At 29.5% G+C, this 19,015-nt stretch overlaps 6 protein-coding genes across 6 annotated transcripts; 3 read left to right on the forward strand and 3 right to left on the reverse strand.

Moving 5' to 3' along the window:
• Positions 1 to 2,923: 2,923 nt before the first annotated feature.
• Positions 2,924 to 5,076, forward strand: BX663DRAFT_479774 (Sodium:dicarboxylate symporter family-domain-containing protein). The gene is made up of 3 exons (XM_051524328.1): positions 2,924 to 3,378; positions 3,459 to 3,798; positions 3,868 to 5,076. Exons 1-3 carry the CDS (start codon positions 2,959 to 2,961, stop codon positions 4,725 to 4,727), a joined length of 1,620 nt encoding a protein of 539 aa, XP_051378599.1. The 5' UTR covers positions 2,924 to 2,958; the 3' UTR covers positions 4,728 to 5,076.
• A 4,961-nt stretch (positions 5,077 to 10,037) lies between these two features.
• BX663DRAFT_442743 (uncharacterized protein) lies at positions 10,038 to 10,241 on the reverse strand (the record flags this gene model as incomplete). Its single annotated transcript, XM_051523534.1, has 1 exon — positions 10,038 to 10,241. A coding segment is annotated over one exon (204 nt), but the record flags the coding sequence as incomplete, so codon positions are not given.
• Positions 10,242 to 10,350: 109 nt separating this feature from the next.
• On the reverse strand, positions 10,351 to 10,887 carry BX663DRAFT_442677 (uncharacterized protein; the record flags this gene model as incomplete). Its single annotated transcript, XM_051523526.1, has 1 exon — positions 10,351 to 10,887. A coding segment is annotated over one exon (537 nt), but the record flags the coding sequence as incomplete, so codon positions are not given.
• A 2,073-nt stretch (positions 10,888 to 12,960) lies between these two features.
• On the forward strand, positions 12,961 to 14,972 carry BX663DRAFT_524109 (kinase-like domain-containing protein). Its single transcript, XM_051529604.1, has 6 exons — positions 12,961 to 13,195; positions 13,319 to 13,391; positions 13,461 to 14,144; positions 14,226 to 14,341; positions 14,405 to 14,442; positions 14,513 to 14,972. Exons 1-6 carry the CDS (start codon positions 13,031 to 13,033, stop codon positions 14,874 to 14,876), a joined length of 1,440 nt encoding a protein of 479 aa, XP_051378602.1. The 5' UTR covers positions 12,961 to 13,030; the 3' UTR covers positions 14,877 to 14,972.
• On the reverse strand, positions 14,884 to 15,486 carry BX663DRAFT_479776 (uncharacterized protein; the record flags this gene model as incomplete). Its single annotated transcript, XM_051524329.1, has 4 exons — positions 15,342 to 15,486; positions 15,181 to 15,261; positions 15,070 to 15,112; positions 14,884 to 14,974 (listed from the first exon to the last, which is right to left on the reverse strand). The coding sequence occupies exons 1-4, from the start codon at positions 15,472 to 15,474 to the stop codon at positions 14,884 to 14,886; spliced, it is 348 nt and encodes a 115-aa protein (XP_051378603.1). The 5' UTR covers positions 15,475 to 15,486.
• Positions 15,487 to 18,050: 2,564 nt separating this feature from the next.
• On the forward strand, positions 18,051 to 19,008 carry BX663DRAFT_524114 (uncharacterized protein). Its single transcript, XM_051529605.1, has one exon. The coding sequence runs from the start codon at positions 18,072 to 18,074 to the stop codon at positions 18,921 to 18,923; it is 852 nt and encodes a 283-aa protein (XP_051378604.1). The 5' UTR covers positions 18,051 to 18,071; the 3' UTR covers positions 18,924 to 19,008.
• The last annotated feature ends 7 nt before the right edge of the window (positions 19,009 to 19,015 follow it).

The following is a 19,015-nucleotide window of genomic DNA, read 5'->3' on the forward strand; positions in this document are numbered from 1 at the left end:
ACTTTATAATTATCGCTTGAGTGTGTGAAAAAAGAATGAAAAAGAACATATTAATATGATGCAGTTATGATGAAGGGCCTTCCATATATTTCACTTTTTTTTTGAAGTGAAACCTCAAAGGAAAGGTCATCATTATACATCAAACTTTAATGTAATGCTCGGAAATCCCTTACCCTTGTGTTATCTTTTGAATATCGTAAACTGGATAATATTTTTGACCGCTACAGGTACATGGATACCTGTAATACGTTTAAATATGATTTTTATTTATTTGATCTTTTTTAGGAAACACTAATAAATGGGGATAGTATTTTACTTGCTTGAGTTGAATCATCAAGGAACAGAGTGGTGGTTGCTACTATTTTTTTTTTTTTTTTTTGGATCAAAAATAAAAAAAAGATACTATTTATGAGTGGGAGAGGAGGAGGGGAGTCTTTGAGCTAATTATGACAGCAATCAAAGCAAATCTTTATAATAATATAAGTAACTGGGTTCGAAGAGAATGGTATAAATGACATGTTATCAATATACTAAGAGAAGGCATACATAAAATTCATTCTTTCTGCGCCAAATTGGTACAAATCATTTGGCAATATTACTTATTTTTATATATAATACATATTCTTCACTGTAACTTTGAATTTTAGATTGAAGGTTACGTTGTATTTAGTATTTCAAAATAACCATTAAATACAAAATAGTCCTTCTAAGTCTTTAATTAATAATTATATAGATCAAAAGAGCTTCCAATTTAACCTTATTTCAAACGATAAAAAAAACGTGTTTACTATTTAATAGGCTATGGTATAAATTAACACTATTTAACTTCATACATAATCATGTATATATATATACATGTATACGCATACGTTAAGATGACTTCAGTTATAAGTAATAATCTTGAATATATGTAATCAATTGTTAATAAAATCATCTGAAAAGTTACTGTTATTAGCATACGTATGTTGATAGAAAGACGTGAAGTACGAATTAGTAAAACTGATTATCACGCCTTGCCTTATTCCTAGAGTATTCATTGTCATAGAAAAAAAATAATTGTATCAGCAATTACGTTATGATTTACGCCCTTTATCTAATTCTATAACAGCTCAATGAAGTGCTTCAAAAAAATCATATATTTTAAAGCGTATAATAAAGTAATTGAATTAGTTTTGTTTTATTTTGATTTTTTGTTCGTTTAGCGACAATGTAAAGTTTCATGTTACATACAGCTGTCAATTTCCTGGCAAAGTTATAAACTCTAAAACTGATATATATAAATATATATATAAAAAAAAAGGTTTGAATTATAATAGTTTAAATGCAGAATGATCCCCAAGTAATTGGTTTCTATGCGCTGAATTATTTGAACAAGCCCAAGCTTAATTTCTTACCTTCTATCTGTATGCAGTATCTTATTCAGATCAATCTTGCACTATTTTGACTTGATTACACATAACTTTCATTAGCCTACATATATTACAGAATGAAAGACTTCAATAGAGTTGTTGATCTTCTTTAAAGTTCTTAATCAGGTAACTGACTTACAATGAATTATAAACCTTAGATAATAGAGCTTTATATATTATTATTAATTAAATTATAAGACTTATATAAAATTTGACATCAATAGTTCTTACAGTTCCAAATGTTGAGAACACTGTAGTTTTTTTTTATGATGCAAATAAAAGAGTTATTTGAATTAACATCAATATTGTTACATACAATAATCGTTAGTCTATTTCACTGTGTTGCTATATATTTTCGCAAAAAAAAAAAAAAGAAAAGAAAAGACACTTCATACAGATTGTACTAATAATCAGTGTTAGAACATAATTATTAGTGTCTATTTTTTTTTTCTGTATTTTTGCATGTGTATTACAATGATTGATATGTATGCTTAAAAGAATAATTCCTAGCATTCTATAAAATCAAATGTAATTGTTTCACTGAATAAAATATTACTATACACGTCTAGTATACGTCACAAGGATCTTCTTTTATTATTTATTTATTTACTTTAGATATACATATATTGCTTCTTATTATAAAAATAATAAGCTATTTTTGTTAATATTATATATTCTATGTTTCAAGTTCATTTCACTTCTCCTTCAACTAGATTAAACTATAGATTTTCTTTTTTTTTTTTTTTAATTCTGTTCAAACTGCTTATCTAAGATCATTTCTAATTATAGTTTCTTGTTATATACACGTATATATGTCTTTAGTTGACTTAATAGTATATCGGCTCTCTCTACCTCTCTCTCTCTCTTTCTTGTTCACGTTTATTCATTCATTATATATTATGTTGATTGAACTGTGAATAATACGCATTTGTATATTTTATGGTTTGAACCATGGGAAAATTGACAAACAAGTTAAAATGGAAAGATTTGATCGGACTTGAATATATTTCAATTTTTGGTAAATAAAAATCATTGGTAACTATGTGATACACGATACTGGAATTTAAAGGTACGAAAAGATAAGGTTCTTTTTGTATTCCGATGCTGTATCTTTGATCTTTGTTTATTCTCTCTTTTTCCTTCTTTTATGTACCATGTAGATACAGAATTAAGAAAAAATTATAAGGTTTTAGTAAAGAGAAGTACAATTGTATCGTTTTAATTTATTTTTTTTCTTTTGATTTATTAAAGCACAAAGTCATAAATGCTTTATTCCTTTTTATTGTGATTTAATAATAATGCATTTCGAAATGGTAAAATGATAGCAATTACAATCTCCGATTAAATCAAAATACAAAAAGTGAGAGTACATAGACTTTTTTTTTTTTTATGATCTGTCACCATGTATATACAAATAAGTATTTTTTTTTTAAAAAAAAAACGAGGAAATAAATAAAAAAAAGTATAAATAAGATACAAATTCTGTTTACTTTTTTTTGTTTTGTTTTGTTTTTAAAGTAAAAGTGGAATTTTAATTTAAAATCTTTATATGTTAAAAAACTTGCGTAATAAATTTAAATCAACTGAAAAGCAAGAAGAAGAATATGATCTATATGAGTTGCCACCAGTAGAAGAAACCAAGAGTTATCCTCCTGTTATTCAGAAAATAAGTCGATCTATTTTCTATGTTTGGAATAATTTATTAATAAAGCCATTTATGTTTATCTGGAATTGGTTCGCTTCTCGAACTAATTTGACATTTTGGATCATCACTAGTATGGTTGTTGGAATCTTGATTGGTCATTTTGCACCAGAAGGTGCTGTTCAATTGAAACCCCTGGGTGATGCTTTTATTCGTATGATTAAAATTATAGAAACCCCCCTTATCTTTAGTACCTTAGTTGTCGGTATTGCTGGTCATGGCGATGATGTTGGTAAAGTAGGAAGATTAGCTGTTAAAACTATTATTGTAAGTAGTAAATTAAAATGACAAAAATTATTACATTTGTAATATTCATATACACCTATTTTTTTTTTTTGGTAAACAAGTATTTCGAAATTGTTACTACATTTGCTTTAGCTGTTGGTTTAATTATGGCAAATCTCATTAAACCTGGAAAAGGTGTTACTTTATTTGGTGATACAAGTGAAGTAGCTAGTTTAGCTGAAAAAGGCTCACATATTACTTGGTACGGTGAATTAGAAATGATTATTCCTGAAAACTTTTTCGTTGCTGCTTTAAAAAATGAAATCTTGGGTGTTGTATTTTGTGCTGCTATGTTTTCATGTGCAATGATGCAAGCAGATAAGACATCAAAAGACTTTATGCTTCGAATCAATAGTTCTTTATCTTTAATTATGTTTAGATTTGTTGGATTAGTCATGAATTGTAAGTAATTATAAAATTTGAAAATTGAATACATAAATAAATAATTAACAATAATAATAATAAAAAAAGATGCTCCTATCGGTATTGGTGCAGCATTAGCAGCAGCTATCGGTAAAAATGGTATTGAAATTCTTGCTAATCTTGGTAAATTAATCGGTTCATTATACGCATCACTTGCTATCTTTGTCGCCATCATCCTGGTCCCTGTCATGTTCGTTGTACGTGTCCCTATAATAGGCTTTTTTAAAGCAGCTTTGCCAGCTTGGTTAATCGCTTTTAGTTCTGCCTCTAGTGAATCGGCTTTACCAAGAGCTATGGAAAGTATGAGAAAATTTGGTTGTCCTAGTTCTTTAGTAGCCTTCGTTATTCCATGTGGTTATTCATTTAATTTGGATGGAACAACATTATACCTCGCTCTCGCTAGTATCTTTGCTGCACAGGCTGGTGATATAAATCTTCCAATTGGTACTCAACTTTCTATCATGGGTACATTGATGTTATCATCTAAAGGTGTTGCAGCTATTCCTCGTGCTTCCTTAGTTATCTTGGCCGCTACTGTAACCCAGTATGGATTACCTAATGAAGCTATTCCTATGATCATGGGTGTTGACGCTATCATGGATATGGCACGTACTTCAATTAATGTCTTTGGTAACTGTTTAGGTTGTTGTGTCATGGCACGTATTGAAGGCTCCTTTCGTAGTACAGAATGGAGAGAAGAAGAAATTGAAAGACGTCGCACGCTTCAAGTAGAGAAAGAACGTCGGGAACGTCAAATGGATGGTGTCTCTGAAGATATCGCGCTTAATGATAATAAATCTGAGCAAATTCAGCATAATGAAAATGTTCATGTTGTTGTTCATGATGCTTGTTCTGTTTCTGAGAAGAGCTTTGGAATCACTACATTACCTAATAATCATAAGCAATAATATATATGATACATGTACACTATTTTCTGTATTATAATTCTATTCCTTTTTTTTTATTATTTTATTTTTTACAATGTAAATAAATATATACTAGTTTTTTTTTCTTATGGGAACATATGTGCTTATCAATAGTAGCTTATTATTACAGGCCACCAATTATTAAATTAAAAAATAGGATTAGAATGAGTAATTCTATTACTAACTAACTATACTGTATTATATAAAATAATTTGATTTGTCTACTATAAGCTTAGAATTTGATGAGACACAAAATGATTTCATAGTATGTCTTCTAAAACTAGTTAGTACTTGGATCAGCAACATTACTCAAATAATAGTAGTAGTCTTTAGAAGAAGAGAAGGCATTCATACTATGTTATTTTACCATCTCTATAATAATTAGTTGACATTAAAAAGGCGACAACGTGATGTTACATAAAACTTGATTAGTATTGGATTTGATATACCAATGAAATTTAGTGTAATCATATAATTGAATAAACTTTATATTACTCACCTCAAATAATCTGGGGGGGAGGGAAGACTCAGTTTAGAAAAAGTATATAAAACCTTATTAACCCCAGATAATTTTATTTTAATGAATGGTATCACGAAGTCTTTAACTTTATTTCGGCTTTCTAATTATAGCAAGAAGGTAGTACACTTCATTCATACAATTCTGAATTTAAAGATACATTCTCTGTAGATACATATGAAAGAAATTTAACTGTATAATGGGACTTTGCTCAATTATCATTAAGAAGAAGAAAAAAAGGAATTGGCTTGGGGGTGTTTTTTTCTTTGAATATACTGCATCTTTCATGAACAAAAAAAATAAAGAGATAGAGAAATGATGGAGATAATAAATTTTTCATCAAAAATTCGTAAAGTTTATTATTCATAAATTACTCCAATATGAGAGAATTGTATAGTAATAAAGGAATTGATCAGATTAAAAAATAAAATAAGAATAGCTTTATTGTAGTTTACTTTTTTTTTAGATACAAAATTAACTATGCATATATGAATGAAAAAGAATTAAATAAGTTGTTGAAGCTTTCTAATTTCTTCAGGCGTGAATTTAAGCATCATAGTAAGTACAGGAATAAGTTGTGCTCTAGTTGATTTGTATTCTAAAAACTTGATAATAACATTTCGAAGATATTCAAGATTAATTTCTTCTTCATCTTTAATAGAGATGCCGCTGGTCGATGAAATAGAGGCCCTTGATGAGTGAACTGACTCTGTTTGAGAATTATGTGTCAGTGGTGATCTTGTCGAAAATGTGGGTGATTTTGCACGTGTTTCTAAAGAGACATGATTTGATTGAGGTGAATTGTATAATTGTGATGGCTGCTGTTGTTGTTGATTTCGAGATAATTTTCTGATTTCTTCTTTTAAAGTCTAATAGAAAAAAAAAAGACATACTTTGTTACAAGAAGGTCCAAATATATTATATTTGAATTTAGGTATGTACCTTATTCAATGTCTTTAAATATCCTTCTCTCGCCTTCAAGTCTTCAAACTCTTTACTTTGACTGTCTTTTAGGGAATTAATCTTTTCATTAGCCTCTTTTAATTGGGTCTAATATTATATACATGTATAAATAAGATAAATAAGCAGAGATTATAACATGTTAGTTTACCTCTAGATCATGATTTATATTTAGTTCCTGGACTTTATTTGATAGTTCTTGCTCTATTTCGCTAATTTTCTCTAGCAGCGTCTTCTTTTCATTATCTAAATCTTTCATTCTTTCATTTTTGGTTTCATTTTCTGATTGAAGCTGTTCAATCGTCTTCTCAAGCGATTTAGTTTGATTTGTCAAAGTGTTGGCAGATTCATCTTTGGTCTTCACAAGTGTTTTAAGTTCCTCAATTTCTTCTATCTTTTGTCGCAAATCATCTTCTAAACGTTGTTTTTGATCATCCCATTGTTTCTGTCTTTCAGTAGAAGCACGCTTTGCTTCTTCGACCATCAATTGAGATTCCTCTAAAGCAGCTATCTTTTCATTAGCTTCTTCTACTAAATGTTCTGTTTCTTTTAATCTATGTTGTAAATTCTCTGCATTACTTTGTGAACTCTCAAACTCTGCTTGCTTAATCTGAAGTTCGTCAAATATTCTATCCTTTTCATCAATAGCTTCTTTACGTTCCTTCTGTAGAATATTAATTTCAGATTCCACAGATTGCAATTTGGTATTAAGGCGTGATATTTCTGATTTCAGGTTGTTTTCTACTTTAACTGCACTTTCTGTTTCTTGTTGAGTTCTCGTCAATTGAGATTTCACAGACTCTAATTCTTGTTGTAAATGACTTCGTTGTTCTTTGATAGATTCAGTTTCTTTAATGGCATCTGTTTTTTCCTTTTCTAATTTTGAAATTTGCTTTTTAGTCTTATTAAGTACAGCAATGTATTTTTTAGACTTTTCTTCAATCTCATCCATATTTTCAAGTGATTTACGAGCAGTAGCTAATTCTTGGTCTCGTTCATTTAGCATATCCTTAGCTACCTTTAATGCCTCATTTGTATCATTCAGTTTCATATTCATAGTTTTCAATTTGGTTTCAGCTTCGCTAAGTTTCTTTGCTATGTCTTCGTTATCTTTTATCTTGGTAAATGTATGTTCGAGATTAGCTTCAGCTTCTGAAAGTTGATTTTCTAATTTTAGCTTTTCATTTTCCAAAGTTTTTTGGTTTTCTTTGGAAAGATGGTTTTCTTCTTTAAGTTTAGTTAATTCATTAGATATCTCTTCCTTTTCTTTTCGTAATTTATTTTGTTCAGTAGTAGCATATTCAAGAAGAGTTTCGGATTCTTTCAATGCTTTTTTAGATTCTTCTAATTCTGTTTGCAACTTAGTAGTAGCTAGTTCTGTAGTAGTAGTCAATTCTTTTAATTTGTTATTAACAGTATCAAGCTCTTCTTGAACATTCGTTAGTTCTTTTTGTAGAGGTTCTTTATCATGTTCTAAAGCTTCCATCTTATCATTCATAGTTTTAATATCTTCCTGTAACTTGATTTTCTCATTCTGTAGAGATTCTTTATCTTGGTTTAAAGCTTTTAACTGCTCAGTCACCGCTTTTAATTCTTCTTGAGACTTGTTAAGCTCATTTTGCATAGCTTCATGATCATTATTGACTGTTGACAACTTGTCATTAATAGTCTTAAGCTTATCTTGGGTCTTTAGTAATTCATCTTGCGTACTTTCTTTATCAGCTTTTGCTTTTTCTAATTTTGTGTTGAGTGACTTGATCTGATTTTTAGAACGTTCTAATTCTTTTTCAAATTTGCGTTTTTCTTTCATCAACTGTTGTTCGTATGTTTTCTTTAATTCTTTTGTTTCATCATTACTATGAATACCTTGCTCTTTAAGTTTTAATAAAGCCTCTTCTTTTTCCTTATCTTGCTCTTCAAGTTTTCTTAAAGCTTCTTCTTTTTCTTTATTTAAACTTGTACAAAGTTCCTCTAACCGTTTAACTGCCATTTCATTTTCGGATTTTAAAGATGACTCCACATTAGCTAATTGATTTTCTAATTTTTCTTTTTCACTTTGAAGTCTATCTAATTCAATCATTGTTTCCTTTTCCTTTTCTTTTGCCTGCTCTAATTCAGTTTTGGTTGTAGTCATTTGAATCTCTAAATTCTTTAATTTTGTATCATCCATTGTAGACTCAAGTTGAGCTATTAATGAATCCTTTTCTTTCAAAAGAGCTTTATTTTCCTTTAATGTAGATTCATGTGTAGATTCCAAGCTTTTCAGCTTTCTTTCCAAATTAACATTTTGCTTAATTTTATCCCTTAATTTATTTTCAATGCCTGTCTTTACTTTATTTGTATTTTCAGATGATTGTTTATGTAAAGTATCCAATTTTTTATTTGCTTCATTCAGTTTAGACTCCAATGCAGTTTTCTTGTTCATCTCGTCCTTGAGCTTTTCCTCGTATTCTTTATTTACTTTGGTCATGTCATTCAGTTTAGCCTCTAATTCCTTTTTGTGTGATTCTTTTAAAAGGTTTAAATCTTCATTTGCCTTTTTAAGCTTGGCATCGTATTCCTTTAGCTTTTCTTCATGACTTTTTTCAAACTGATTTGCTAATTTTAACTTTTCTTCCAAGGCTTCACGTTGTTGTCTCTCTGTGACACTATCTTGTTGATTTGTAGTTAGTTCAGCTTTTAGCGATTGGATTGTCTCTGACATTTCATTTAATTGAGATTGAAGCCTTTGTTTTTCGTTTAATTCAACCTCTAATTTATTCTGTATTGTATCCACCACTTTCACATGTTCCTGAAGCTCTGCTTTATTTGATTCTGATATCTGTCGTAATTGATCCTCTAAACTCGACTTTTCAGTCAAGAGTTCTTCAATTTTTTCCTTCAAGTTTTGTTGATTTTTTAAATTGGCATCGTATTCTGCTTTTTGTACTTGTAATTCTTGTAGCTGAAGTTTTAAGTTTTGTTCAGCTTCATCTGCAGTATTCATAATGTGAACTAGACTTTTCTTGGATTCTTCCTTTTCTAATAAAAGCTCTTCTATTTGATTTTTTAGAGATGCTATTAGTTTTTGTTGTTGTGAGTCCTCTTCTGTAAGCTTTGCATCTTTTAATTGTTTCATTAACGTTTCCTTTTCTTTTTCAAGTCCCTTAATTTTCTTTACAAGGCCACGTACAATATCGCGTTCCTTTGTTTCACTCTTTGGAGACTCATTCCCTTGTTGTGCCATTGCATAAACTGACCAAAACCAAGAATATAAAACAATAAAAAAGAGTGAAGGAAGGGTATTCATTTTTTTTTTCTAAAAAAATATATTTATATACATATTTATTAATATATTTTTATACATATTAAGTTCGGCGGGGATAAATATACATTTTTTCATGAATGGTGTAATTATAAAAAAGTCGTCTTTTTTTTTTATATATATGTATAAAATATATACGATCGTACCTCTCCTCTTGTTTCCTTTTCAAGAAGGGCAAGCACTACTATAACTAATTTAATCTGAGTGAAGAATTTAACTTTTACAAGTTGAATTGAATAAAAATATATTTCTCGAAGAAGAAAAAAAAAAAAAGGATACAATATGAATTTTATTTGTTTTTTATGGCCAGGTGGGCACAATGCATTTTTCATCTGCGATATTGCCCGAGCCTGTTCGAGTAGTGTATATAAGAAAGAAAAGACCTCTTAAAAGACAAGAGGGAAAATGAAAAAAGTATAAAAGTTAATAGTAGTAAAAAAAAAAAAAAAAAAAAAAAAAAAAAAAAAAAAAAAAGGAAAAATTCAGCAATTGGGCAGGAGTATGAACACTGTTAGTTGAGCAACCAATTCATGAGAGAAGCACCAGTATCAGTAGAAGGGTCAGGAGGGAGTTTTCCATGGAATATATAATCCATCTCATGCAGTATTGTACAAATCGTTGGCCATCGGACCATCCAAGGAACAGCAACACGTGTTGTTGATGGTTTTTTAGTAGGCAAAAGATTCAGCAAGAAAGAAAGAGGATCTAGTGCCACTGTTTGACGACAGATGGCAAGCAGTTTAGTATTTGGGCCAGTGCAAAGTTTGTCATGGTATTGTTGTAGAAAGTCGTGTTGTAGCCGCTTAAACTTGCTTTTGGTAAGGTCATCCAAATTGCGGGTGCATTCTCTCCATAAAGAGTTCTTGGTTAGCTTGTACCATTGTGATGTGATTTGCAGACGTCTCCAAGTGGAGTAGTAATTTGGAGAGCAGAGTATCAACAGGTAAATTCATGGATTGTACTAGGTATTTTGTCTGGAGTATTATGGATCGGTTCATCATCGACGGTTGGTGGGTCATGTGAAGCTTCACTTTAGTAGAGGATCGCAGGGAGGCGCCAAATATGCGACGAAAACATTCATTTTGGCAGGCTTCTAGTTGCTTAAGGTGAGAATCGTTGAGAACAGCGATGGCAAGGCCGTATTCCAGTTGTGATCTGATCATCTGGACATAAAAACGAACTGAAAGGAGACGGCAAAAACCTTTTGAGTTGACACCGAGAACTGCTATCTGGTTCATTGAAGATCGCGCTTTAGCCGTGTTTTGTTTACTAAGAGCAGCAGTATCAATAGAACCACCAGCTTTTATATGAATGCCTAAGTATGCAAAAGAGGGTTCACGAGGTAGAGGTGTGTTATATAGGTTACATTAGTGATCATCATTAAGAGGTGCTGTTTTGAGATCAAAAGATAAGGGAAGAGAAAAAAGAAAAGACAAGTCTGTGAAAACTCGGTATAGTTTATTGAAGAAAAAAATAATATAAATATTGTACAAGAAGAAAATAATATGGAAAAATGACAAGGGCTATTTACATGTTTTGCAAGGTAAGTGTGATTTAGATAAGTGAATGCTGCCATTACAAAGCCTTTAAGCACAAATTTTGTCTCCGAATAATTCTGCATACAATAAAATATATTTTTATCTTTATTCTCCCTGAGCTGTTACTGTTACTAAAAATATACCCAGTCATTATTTCTGGGGTAAGCAACGCGTTGATATTAATTCACAGTGAATATTCTCGCTATAACAACACCATTATTTATAAACGACTATCATTATCATCCTCTGAGATATTATGATATAACAATATTTAATATTATAGATGTATATATAATATATATGACTTGTATAAATAATTATGTAATTGAATATAACAGTCATAAACCTATTGAATTCTTATTATTACATAATGCAATGTATATAATTATTTTTAACAATGACTATTATTAAAACTGAATATAGAATGAATATTATGCTGTGAAGTACAATACACTAGTTTTATTTGAATAGTCTCTTTATTATTTAAATAAATGATGGTTTATTTCTATTAACTTAGTTGTAAATACGACTACAATCATAACATGTTTCTATGTACAAATGGTACGTTCACAAATGGAATATGGATTAGCGATCTGTGACTCGAATCAATCTCATATAAAGCAACTTGAATAGGGTCAAAATGAATGTGTATGTAAATTGTATGGCGGATCTCGAACATCTTCGACTAACGTGATGTTACATATGAACAACCAACCTTCAATGAAAGATAGATCAATAATACTACAAGCCAAATACATAAGCAGAACACTACAACTAATCTGATGATACCTTGATACAAAAACTATTGCCTCATTTACAAACATCTGCAAGCCGCTCACAATGGTGTAAATTAGTCCCTAACCCTCTTTGGCAAAAAAAAATGTGAATCTGTACTAGATACATTGGATCGTCGTGTTTTTAAATCGCTAACACAAAAATTTCTACAAGAAAGTCATGACACTCTCTGTAATAGCCCAAATGCCCAAACGGTCTCTACTTTATCATCCAACCTTGGTCATTGATCCTATTTTATGGCTCCCAATGACACGTATGGAGCGTAATCAGATACTCCGCTGGCGTCTTAGTTGGTTCCCTTGTGGAAAAACTCGTCCCTATCCTGTCCTTTCCATTCTGCAGTTCATCTTTCTCGTGTCCATGCTACCGAATGTCTGCACATACACCGTCGTCTACAAATGCCCAGGTCCATTAAAGACTCTATTTCTTTCTTACTAAATTTATTACCCCTGAAAAAACCAAAAAAAAAGGGTTCCATCTATCTCTTCCTGGTCTGTACGTTGGCCTGACATTTGTTTGATCCTACATGAATTGGATCATATTTCCCATGATGAAGATCTTCCTCCACCCTATAACTGGTATAGGTGCTAGTTTGGTGAAATGGTTGCATATGATAAAAATACTAGTGTTTCTGTCTTGTTTCTGAATATTTTTTTTCCTTTCTATCTATCTTTCTTTCGTTTTACTTTCCTCCCTTATTATTTTTTATTTATTCTTCAATACTTTTTTCATTTTCCCTCTTGACTCTTAGGAGGTTCTTTTTTTTAACTCTTAACTTCGCGAACTGGTTCGGGCAATATAGTTATTTAAACTATTGTGCTCATTATGACCACTTTTTTTTTAATAAATTTATCATTTAATCGTACTGTTGTAGTACTCTTGTCTCTTAAGAGGTCTTTTCTTTCTTATATACACTACTCGAACTAGCTCGAGCAATATCGCAGATGAAAAATACACTGTGCCCACCTGGCCATAAAAAAAACATATTTTAATCGTACTGTTGTTGTACTTCTTCTCCTTATTATCGGAATTTAGAATTCTACTGTTTAATGTTAAAAAAAAAAAAAAAAAAAAAAAAAAAAAAAAAAAAAAAAAAAAAAAGTTACTGCAAAAAAAAAAAGTCTTGCTTTTATTGACATTACTTCTTCTGACAACATAACAATTATAAACAATGAAGTTGAGAAGTCATAACGAAAGAATGGTAAATAAAGAAGAACTGTCATCTATAGTGTGCAGTAATTGTGAAGCAACAATAACCATTAATCGAGATCTATTAATTTCAAACAAGATTCAAAAGCCTTTGACAAGTCGTCATTTAGATCATTTTGAACATGCTCCTAGTCAAAATATCATAGTCAATAATAGTCGTAAACATGAGCGTATCAAGATTTTAAAAAAAGAGATTTATAATAAAAAACAATGTAACAAACAGATAAAACAAGAGTATAAAGAAAATTTACCTTCTTCAATTTTTCTATTTAACAAGGAAGAAGAAGACGACGACGACGACGAAGAAGACGAATTATCAGATGGTAATAAAATAAAAATAGGTCTCCTTATGTGTTACACATATGATTTGACTTATTCATTGTTATTACTAGATTCAATAAATAATGAATATTTGGAAATAAGTAAAATAAATATTATACCTCAAATCGATCCTACTGCAGCTTATAATACTAGACGTAAATTTCAAAAAGTGATGTTGGATACAAATATCAATAAAGATGACCAATTAGAGACAACATCTATTACTACTACAAATAGCGTATCACAAAATAAAAAAACAAATGCTATACTAACTGAATGTCAGAAAGCAGAGAATATAGAAGGCTCAAAGTGCAAATCCTCTATTGAATCTTTACTATTAATACCAGGAGAGAAAGTAGAAAAAGAAAGATCAAAATTATTATTATCATCACAATTAGGTGAAATATACCCAGATGATCTCTTAATATCAGATATAATTCTTGGAGAAGGGCAAATGGGTATTGTCAGACTAGGGAAATATCGTGAACTCTTGGTAGCTTGCAAAACAAAGCGTGCTAGAACACGTCGAGAACCATTTGAGATTCAAGCAAAACGTGAACTTGAGTTCGCTGCAAAACTATCGGTATGTAGATATGTAAATCAATATTTTGGATGGATCTATTGTAAGCGACATAAAGTAGAAGAGAACTTAAAATACGATATTGCCTCTTATAAAAAGAATAAAGCTAAAAATTTATATATTATTCAAAGATATGTTCCGAATGGAGATGCAAGGAATTATTTAGATAAACGAGGTAATCACATACTAGCTACATTTATATCAGAATTCAAATGATTTTTTTTTTTTTTTTTTTTTTTTTTTTTTTTTTTTTTAGTTTATACTTTTCAGCCTCAAGAAGTATTACAGGCTTCAATTTGTTTATTCTCGGCTTTAACAGATGCACATGCACTTGGTATTGGTATTGTTGATCTTAAGCTTGAAAACTTTTTGGTAATAGCATATATTCAAATATAATATAAATATTAAATTTAACTTTTTTGTAAATATATAAAGATTGATGCCTCTGGGGCAGGTTGGCTGACTGATTTTGGGTAATGTACAATATGTATTACACACACCAAAAGTATTCTAAATCATGAATTATTATTTTTTTTAATATAGATCATGTATTGAATTCAAGAGTGGAAATGATGAAATTGACTTGGATCAAGAAGGTGTTTCTTGGACAAAGAACGTAGCTTCACCAGAAATGTTACGTTCACATAAATTTTCAAAAGCTTCTGATATTTTTATGGCAATGTTAATTGTTGCTGAATTGTTAACGGCTGATTTAAGTGATGCAGAGTTTTATCGTCAAATCCTAAAGCGCAACCGTTCAACAGGGGAAGTATCATTTTCCTCTGATCATATTCATAAAAGATATGAAATGTTTTTTCAACTCTTAAAGCTTGGATTATCAAATGATCCTTTAAAGAGGCCTACAGCTTCTTCTATACTTGAATGTTTGCTTAAAATGAAAGTTTAATTATTTATTAAAATTCTCGCTTTCTAATCATTACTTCATGCCACATTTTCAAATCACCAAGAAAAGACCAAATAGGGTATCTAAATGTCGCTGGCTTACTTTTTTTTAAAAAAAAAAATATAAATATACAAATTTGTACAAATTAAAAATTAACAATTATGCTCAGTAATAAAAAAAAAAAGAAGAACTTTACTTTTTTTCAAAGATAAAGTGCCCAAACCAAGCGAAAATATAAGCTAGCAAATACATCAATAAAATCAGTTGATTATATATACAGATAGATATATTTACACTCTATTAATACCTTGAGCAATTCCGAATAAAAGAAATTTAGGATTCTTATATTTAATGGATAAAAGTGCAAGAATATGTGTGATTGTTGTGCCTGAATTAAAAATACATAAATGTATACATATATGTATAATACATATAAGGATTTGCTGTTTGTATGTAATTGTATATTACCTAGAATATGTAATCTTCGATTTATTTTATTACAATGTTCGCCTAAATAAAAAGGATAAAATGCTTCAAAAGACTTGAAGCCTCCTTCAGGCTCTGATCGTTTAGAGTAATTACGGTTTACAATTTTAACCATTTTGTAATTTTTATATGTTTAAAAAGGAAGCAATTATTTTTTTTTTTTTTTTTTGAATAAATAGCAGCAGTGACTCATTTTCTTTCCCACACACATGATAGTAAGAAAAAAAATATATACAAATGTATTTATTTATATAGCATATTTTCAAAATGATGTTACCATATACAGCTTAATTATGTACACTAGTTGTTAGTCATACGTTTAGATACTAGTGTAAATTCCATTTAAAAAGAATACTATCATAAATAAAGAAACTCTATTAGGATGTTATCATATACCATATATTATCATTCATCATACAAGTCCTCTTCTTTAGTTAAAGCAATCTAATTTTATTATATACATTCAAAATAAGAAAGACTTGAGCTTGAAGTCACATTTAACGCTTAGAGTATTATTAGTGTATAAAGGGATATATGGATTGCTTTAGTAAGTTGATATTATGTCATTCAACAAATGAATAGTAGGAAATACATACAGCAATAGTTTACCTTACTTTGATTTTCTTTCAAGAGGAAAAAATATACTTTGACGTAATAGACATAGAAGTTAATCTAAATCAAAAAGATGAGAGAACAATGCTGTTTCTGTAGATGAAGTAAAGACCTTTATGTCCTTTACTGCAATAGATTATTACTAAATAGTACACTTTACTACTAGATAAACAAATTTAGCATAACTTTAATACCCTACGTATTCCCATTACTACTAGTGTGTAATGGTGTCAATAATTTATTGTATCATATAGAATCAAATATGCAGTTTCAAGCTGTATACTATTTTATGTGTTGAATGATATTAAAATAAATAGTTTAATTTAATCAAATACGTTGCCATATAATTTATCAATTTATTACTATGATAATACTGCATACAATAAGTCTGTTATATATGCATAATAAAATTTTATATAATTTTATATTTGACGTGTGTTATAAAGAATAACACTAATTACTTACTTCATTATTCCATAGTATATCAAAAGTTACAGTGCTATTGTTAATATTATGTCTTCTTCTAAACAGTTAATAGCGTAGTAGTATTAAATGTTTTGGTCACTTATTCTCTCTCTCTCTCTCTTTTTTTTTTTTTTTTTTTTTTTTTTTCTTTCTTTCTTGTTGACTTCTTTAAGCCGCCGTCTCAATCGCCTACTTGTAAAATTAAACCCACAATTTTCATACTCATTTAGATTCAACAAAACTACTGAATTCAGAATGAATTGACACAATTTTTGAAACAATCTGTTTTTCTTCTTCGGAAGAAATATTTCCTTTTTAACTGATTTTTTTTTTTCTTCGAGACGGTTAAAGTGGATTGTACGGCAGAAAGATGAAGCTTTTCGATTTGACAAGTTCATTATAAGGAAAGAAATTCTAATTTTTTTCTTTATTTTGTCTGTCGTACATTTATATGATAAAAAATAAAACAGAAAAGAAAAAGGTAGTTTTCATATTGCATTTTTACGTCTGAATAAACAACTACACTACCACTTTTATTATAATTATCTTCTTTTAACAAAAGTGCGTGTTTGCTATTTTATTAACCCTCGAGAAGAATTATTTGTTCTTCATCAAATTTTAATATATTTTCTCGAAATTGTTTGTAAACTTTCTCCATTTCTATACTTTATTAGGGTAAAATGTGCGACAAAATCAAAAACTTCTTTTTGTCCATGGACTTTATACTTGTTACCAATTCAGACTCCAACATAGGTGTAATAGACTTCTCCTTAAAAGCAATGTTTATCATTGCATGTATAGATCAAAATTAAAAAAAAAAAAAAGTTAAATAGTCTCAAGATATAACTATTCATAAGATTAACAGCAATATTTCTCATTCAATGGTATACCTCAAGTGAGTTAATACTTTAAAATAATAATTGTTATTATTGGATCTACTCTCCCTTATGTTATTTTCCTTTTTTTTTTTTTTGGTCTATTATTGTGTACACATCGAATAGATTGAAGTGCTGTGTGAGGTTGTAGTTTACATATGATGACTAATGTTCTATAAGTAAGCTCTATTTGCGTATTATCTATACATTTTTTTTTTTAATTCTTATTTAGAATAGTTTATTTGATGCTTATATTGTTTCATTATCATACTTTAAGGTCTCTATTTTATTTTAATAACATCAATTCTAATCAAATAACTATTCTAATGTAAAAAAAAAAAAAAAAAAAAAAAAAAAAAAAAAAAAAAAAAAAAAAAAAAAAAAAAAAAAAAAAAAAAAAAAAAAAAAAAAACATGTTATAAAATGATCAAGTATCGTTTCCAGAGACTGGTATTATTATTATCGTTTACTTGTTGTACAATTATGGATAACATAGACACAAAACGTTCGATTCTCTACGTCCTATTAGATATTCACAAACAGAGTAAACTTACTTCACATTTTCAACAATCGATAGAAGAAGAAAAAAATGCTTAAATCTCAAAGGTTCAGCAACTAAGTAACTATTAAAAGAATGCATTGAATTATATTATAAGCTTACTTTCCCTGCTATAAGAAAATGATTGTGTAGTTATATAGATAAATATTATGACAAAAAAAAAGTTACCATTTATGCTGTCATATTTTGCATGTGAAAAATATGACATATATCATTCCCACAACCACTTTTATTATTATTATTATTATTATATTATTATTATTTCCTACTTTATTTTATTTTTATTTATTAATGAGCACGAACAAGAAGGCAACTACAAACACATTGGACATGTCAGATGCCTCGATAATACCAGGAGGACAATCAAGTATTTTTGATTTAAATTCAAAGGAAGAAGATTCAGATTCCTTGGATGAATCACTCCCAATACCATCACAAGAAGTTAAGAAATCATGGACATCACCACCACCACAACAACAACAACAACAGCAACTACCTTTCCCTATTCTTCCAGAACTTGACATTAGACCACCATCTAATTGGGCCTTAATAAAGGGTCATACACGATACTTTTTAATAGCGACATTAAAATTCATATTCAGAGATAATAACCTGCCCTTGTTGATTAATATTGTTTATCATATTGTAGCTGCTAGAGCTCTACTAGCAAGACCATGGAAGACAGTAGTGCGTTACTTGACTATCCCACCTACACCTAATCACTCTAATGTATTAAAACATCAAATCAATCAAACAACGTCCATTGCCATAGATGCATTTAGAACACAAGGCGTCTTTCATCTTGCTTTAGGAGTCCTGGGTATGTTAGCATTAAAGGATAGACGTCAGTCCTCTGAAAGATCGGCTTTATTCGTCTTAACATTGTCAGCCATTGGACAAAGCTGGACACATTTACAGGCCTACTGGAAATCCAATCAACAAGTATATACATTAAAGGCCCTTCAAGAAGTAGGTAGTTCCGATATTTTTATTGCATTCATAAGTTCAGTTGCTTTATTTAAAACAATCAGAAGGACAGGTCGATTGATTTAAAATGATTTATAGTATAAAACATCCTATTTTTATGTATGTGTAAAAAGAGAGAATTTATAATTTATTTAAAAATAAAAGGATATATAGCTTTA

The sequence above is a fragment of the Cokeromyces recurvatus genome (genome assembly GCF_025118155.1).
Source record: "Cokeromyces recurvatus strain NRRL 2243 chromosome Unknown BX663scaffold_38, whole genome shotgun sequence".
Taxonomy (NCBI): domain Eukaryota; kingdom Fungi; phylum Mucoromycota; class Mucoromycetes; order Mucorales; family Mucoraceae; genus Cokeromyces; species Cokeromyces recurvatus.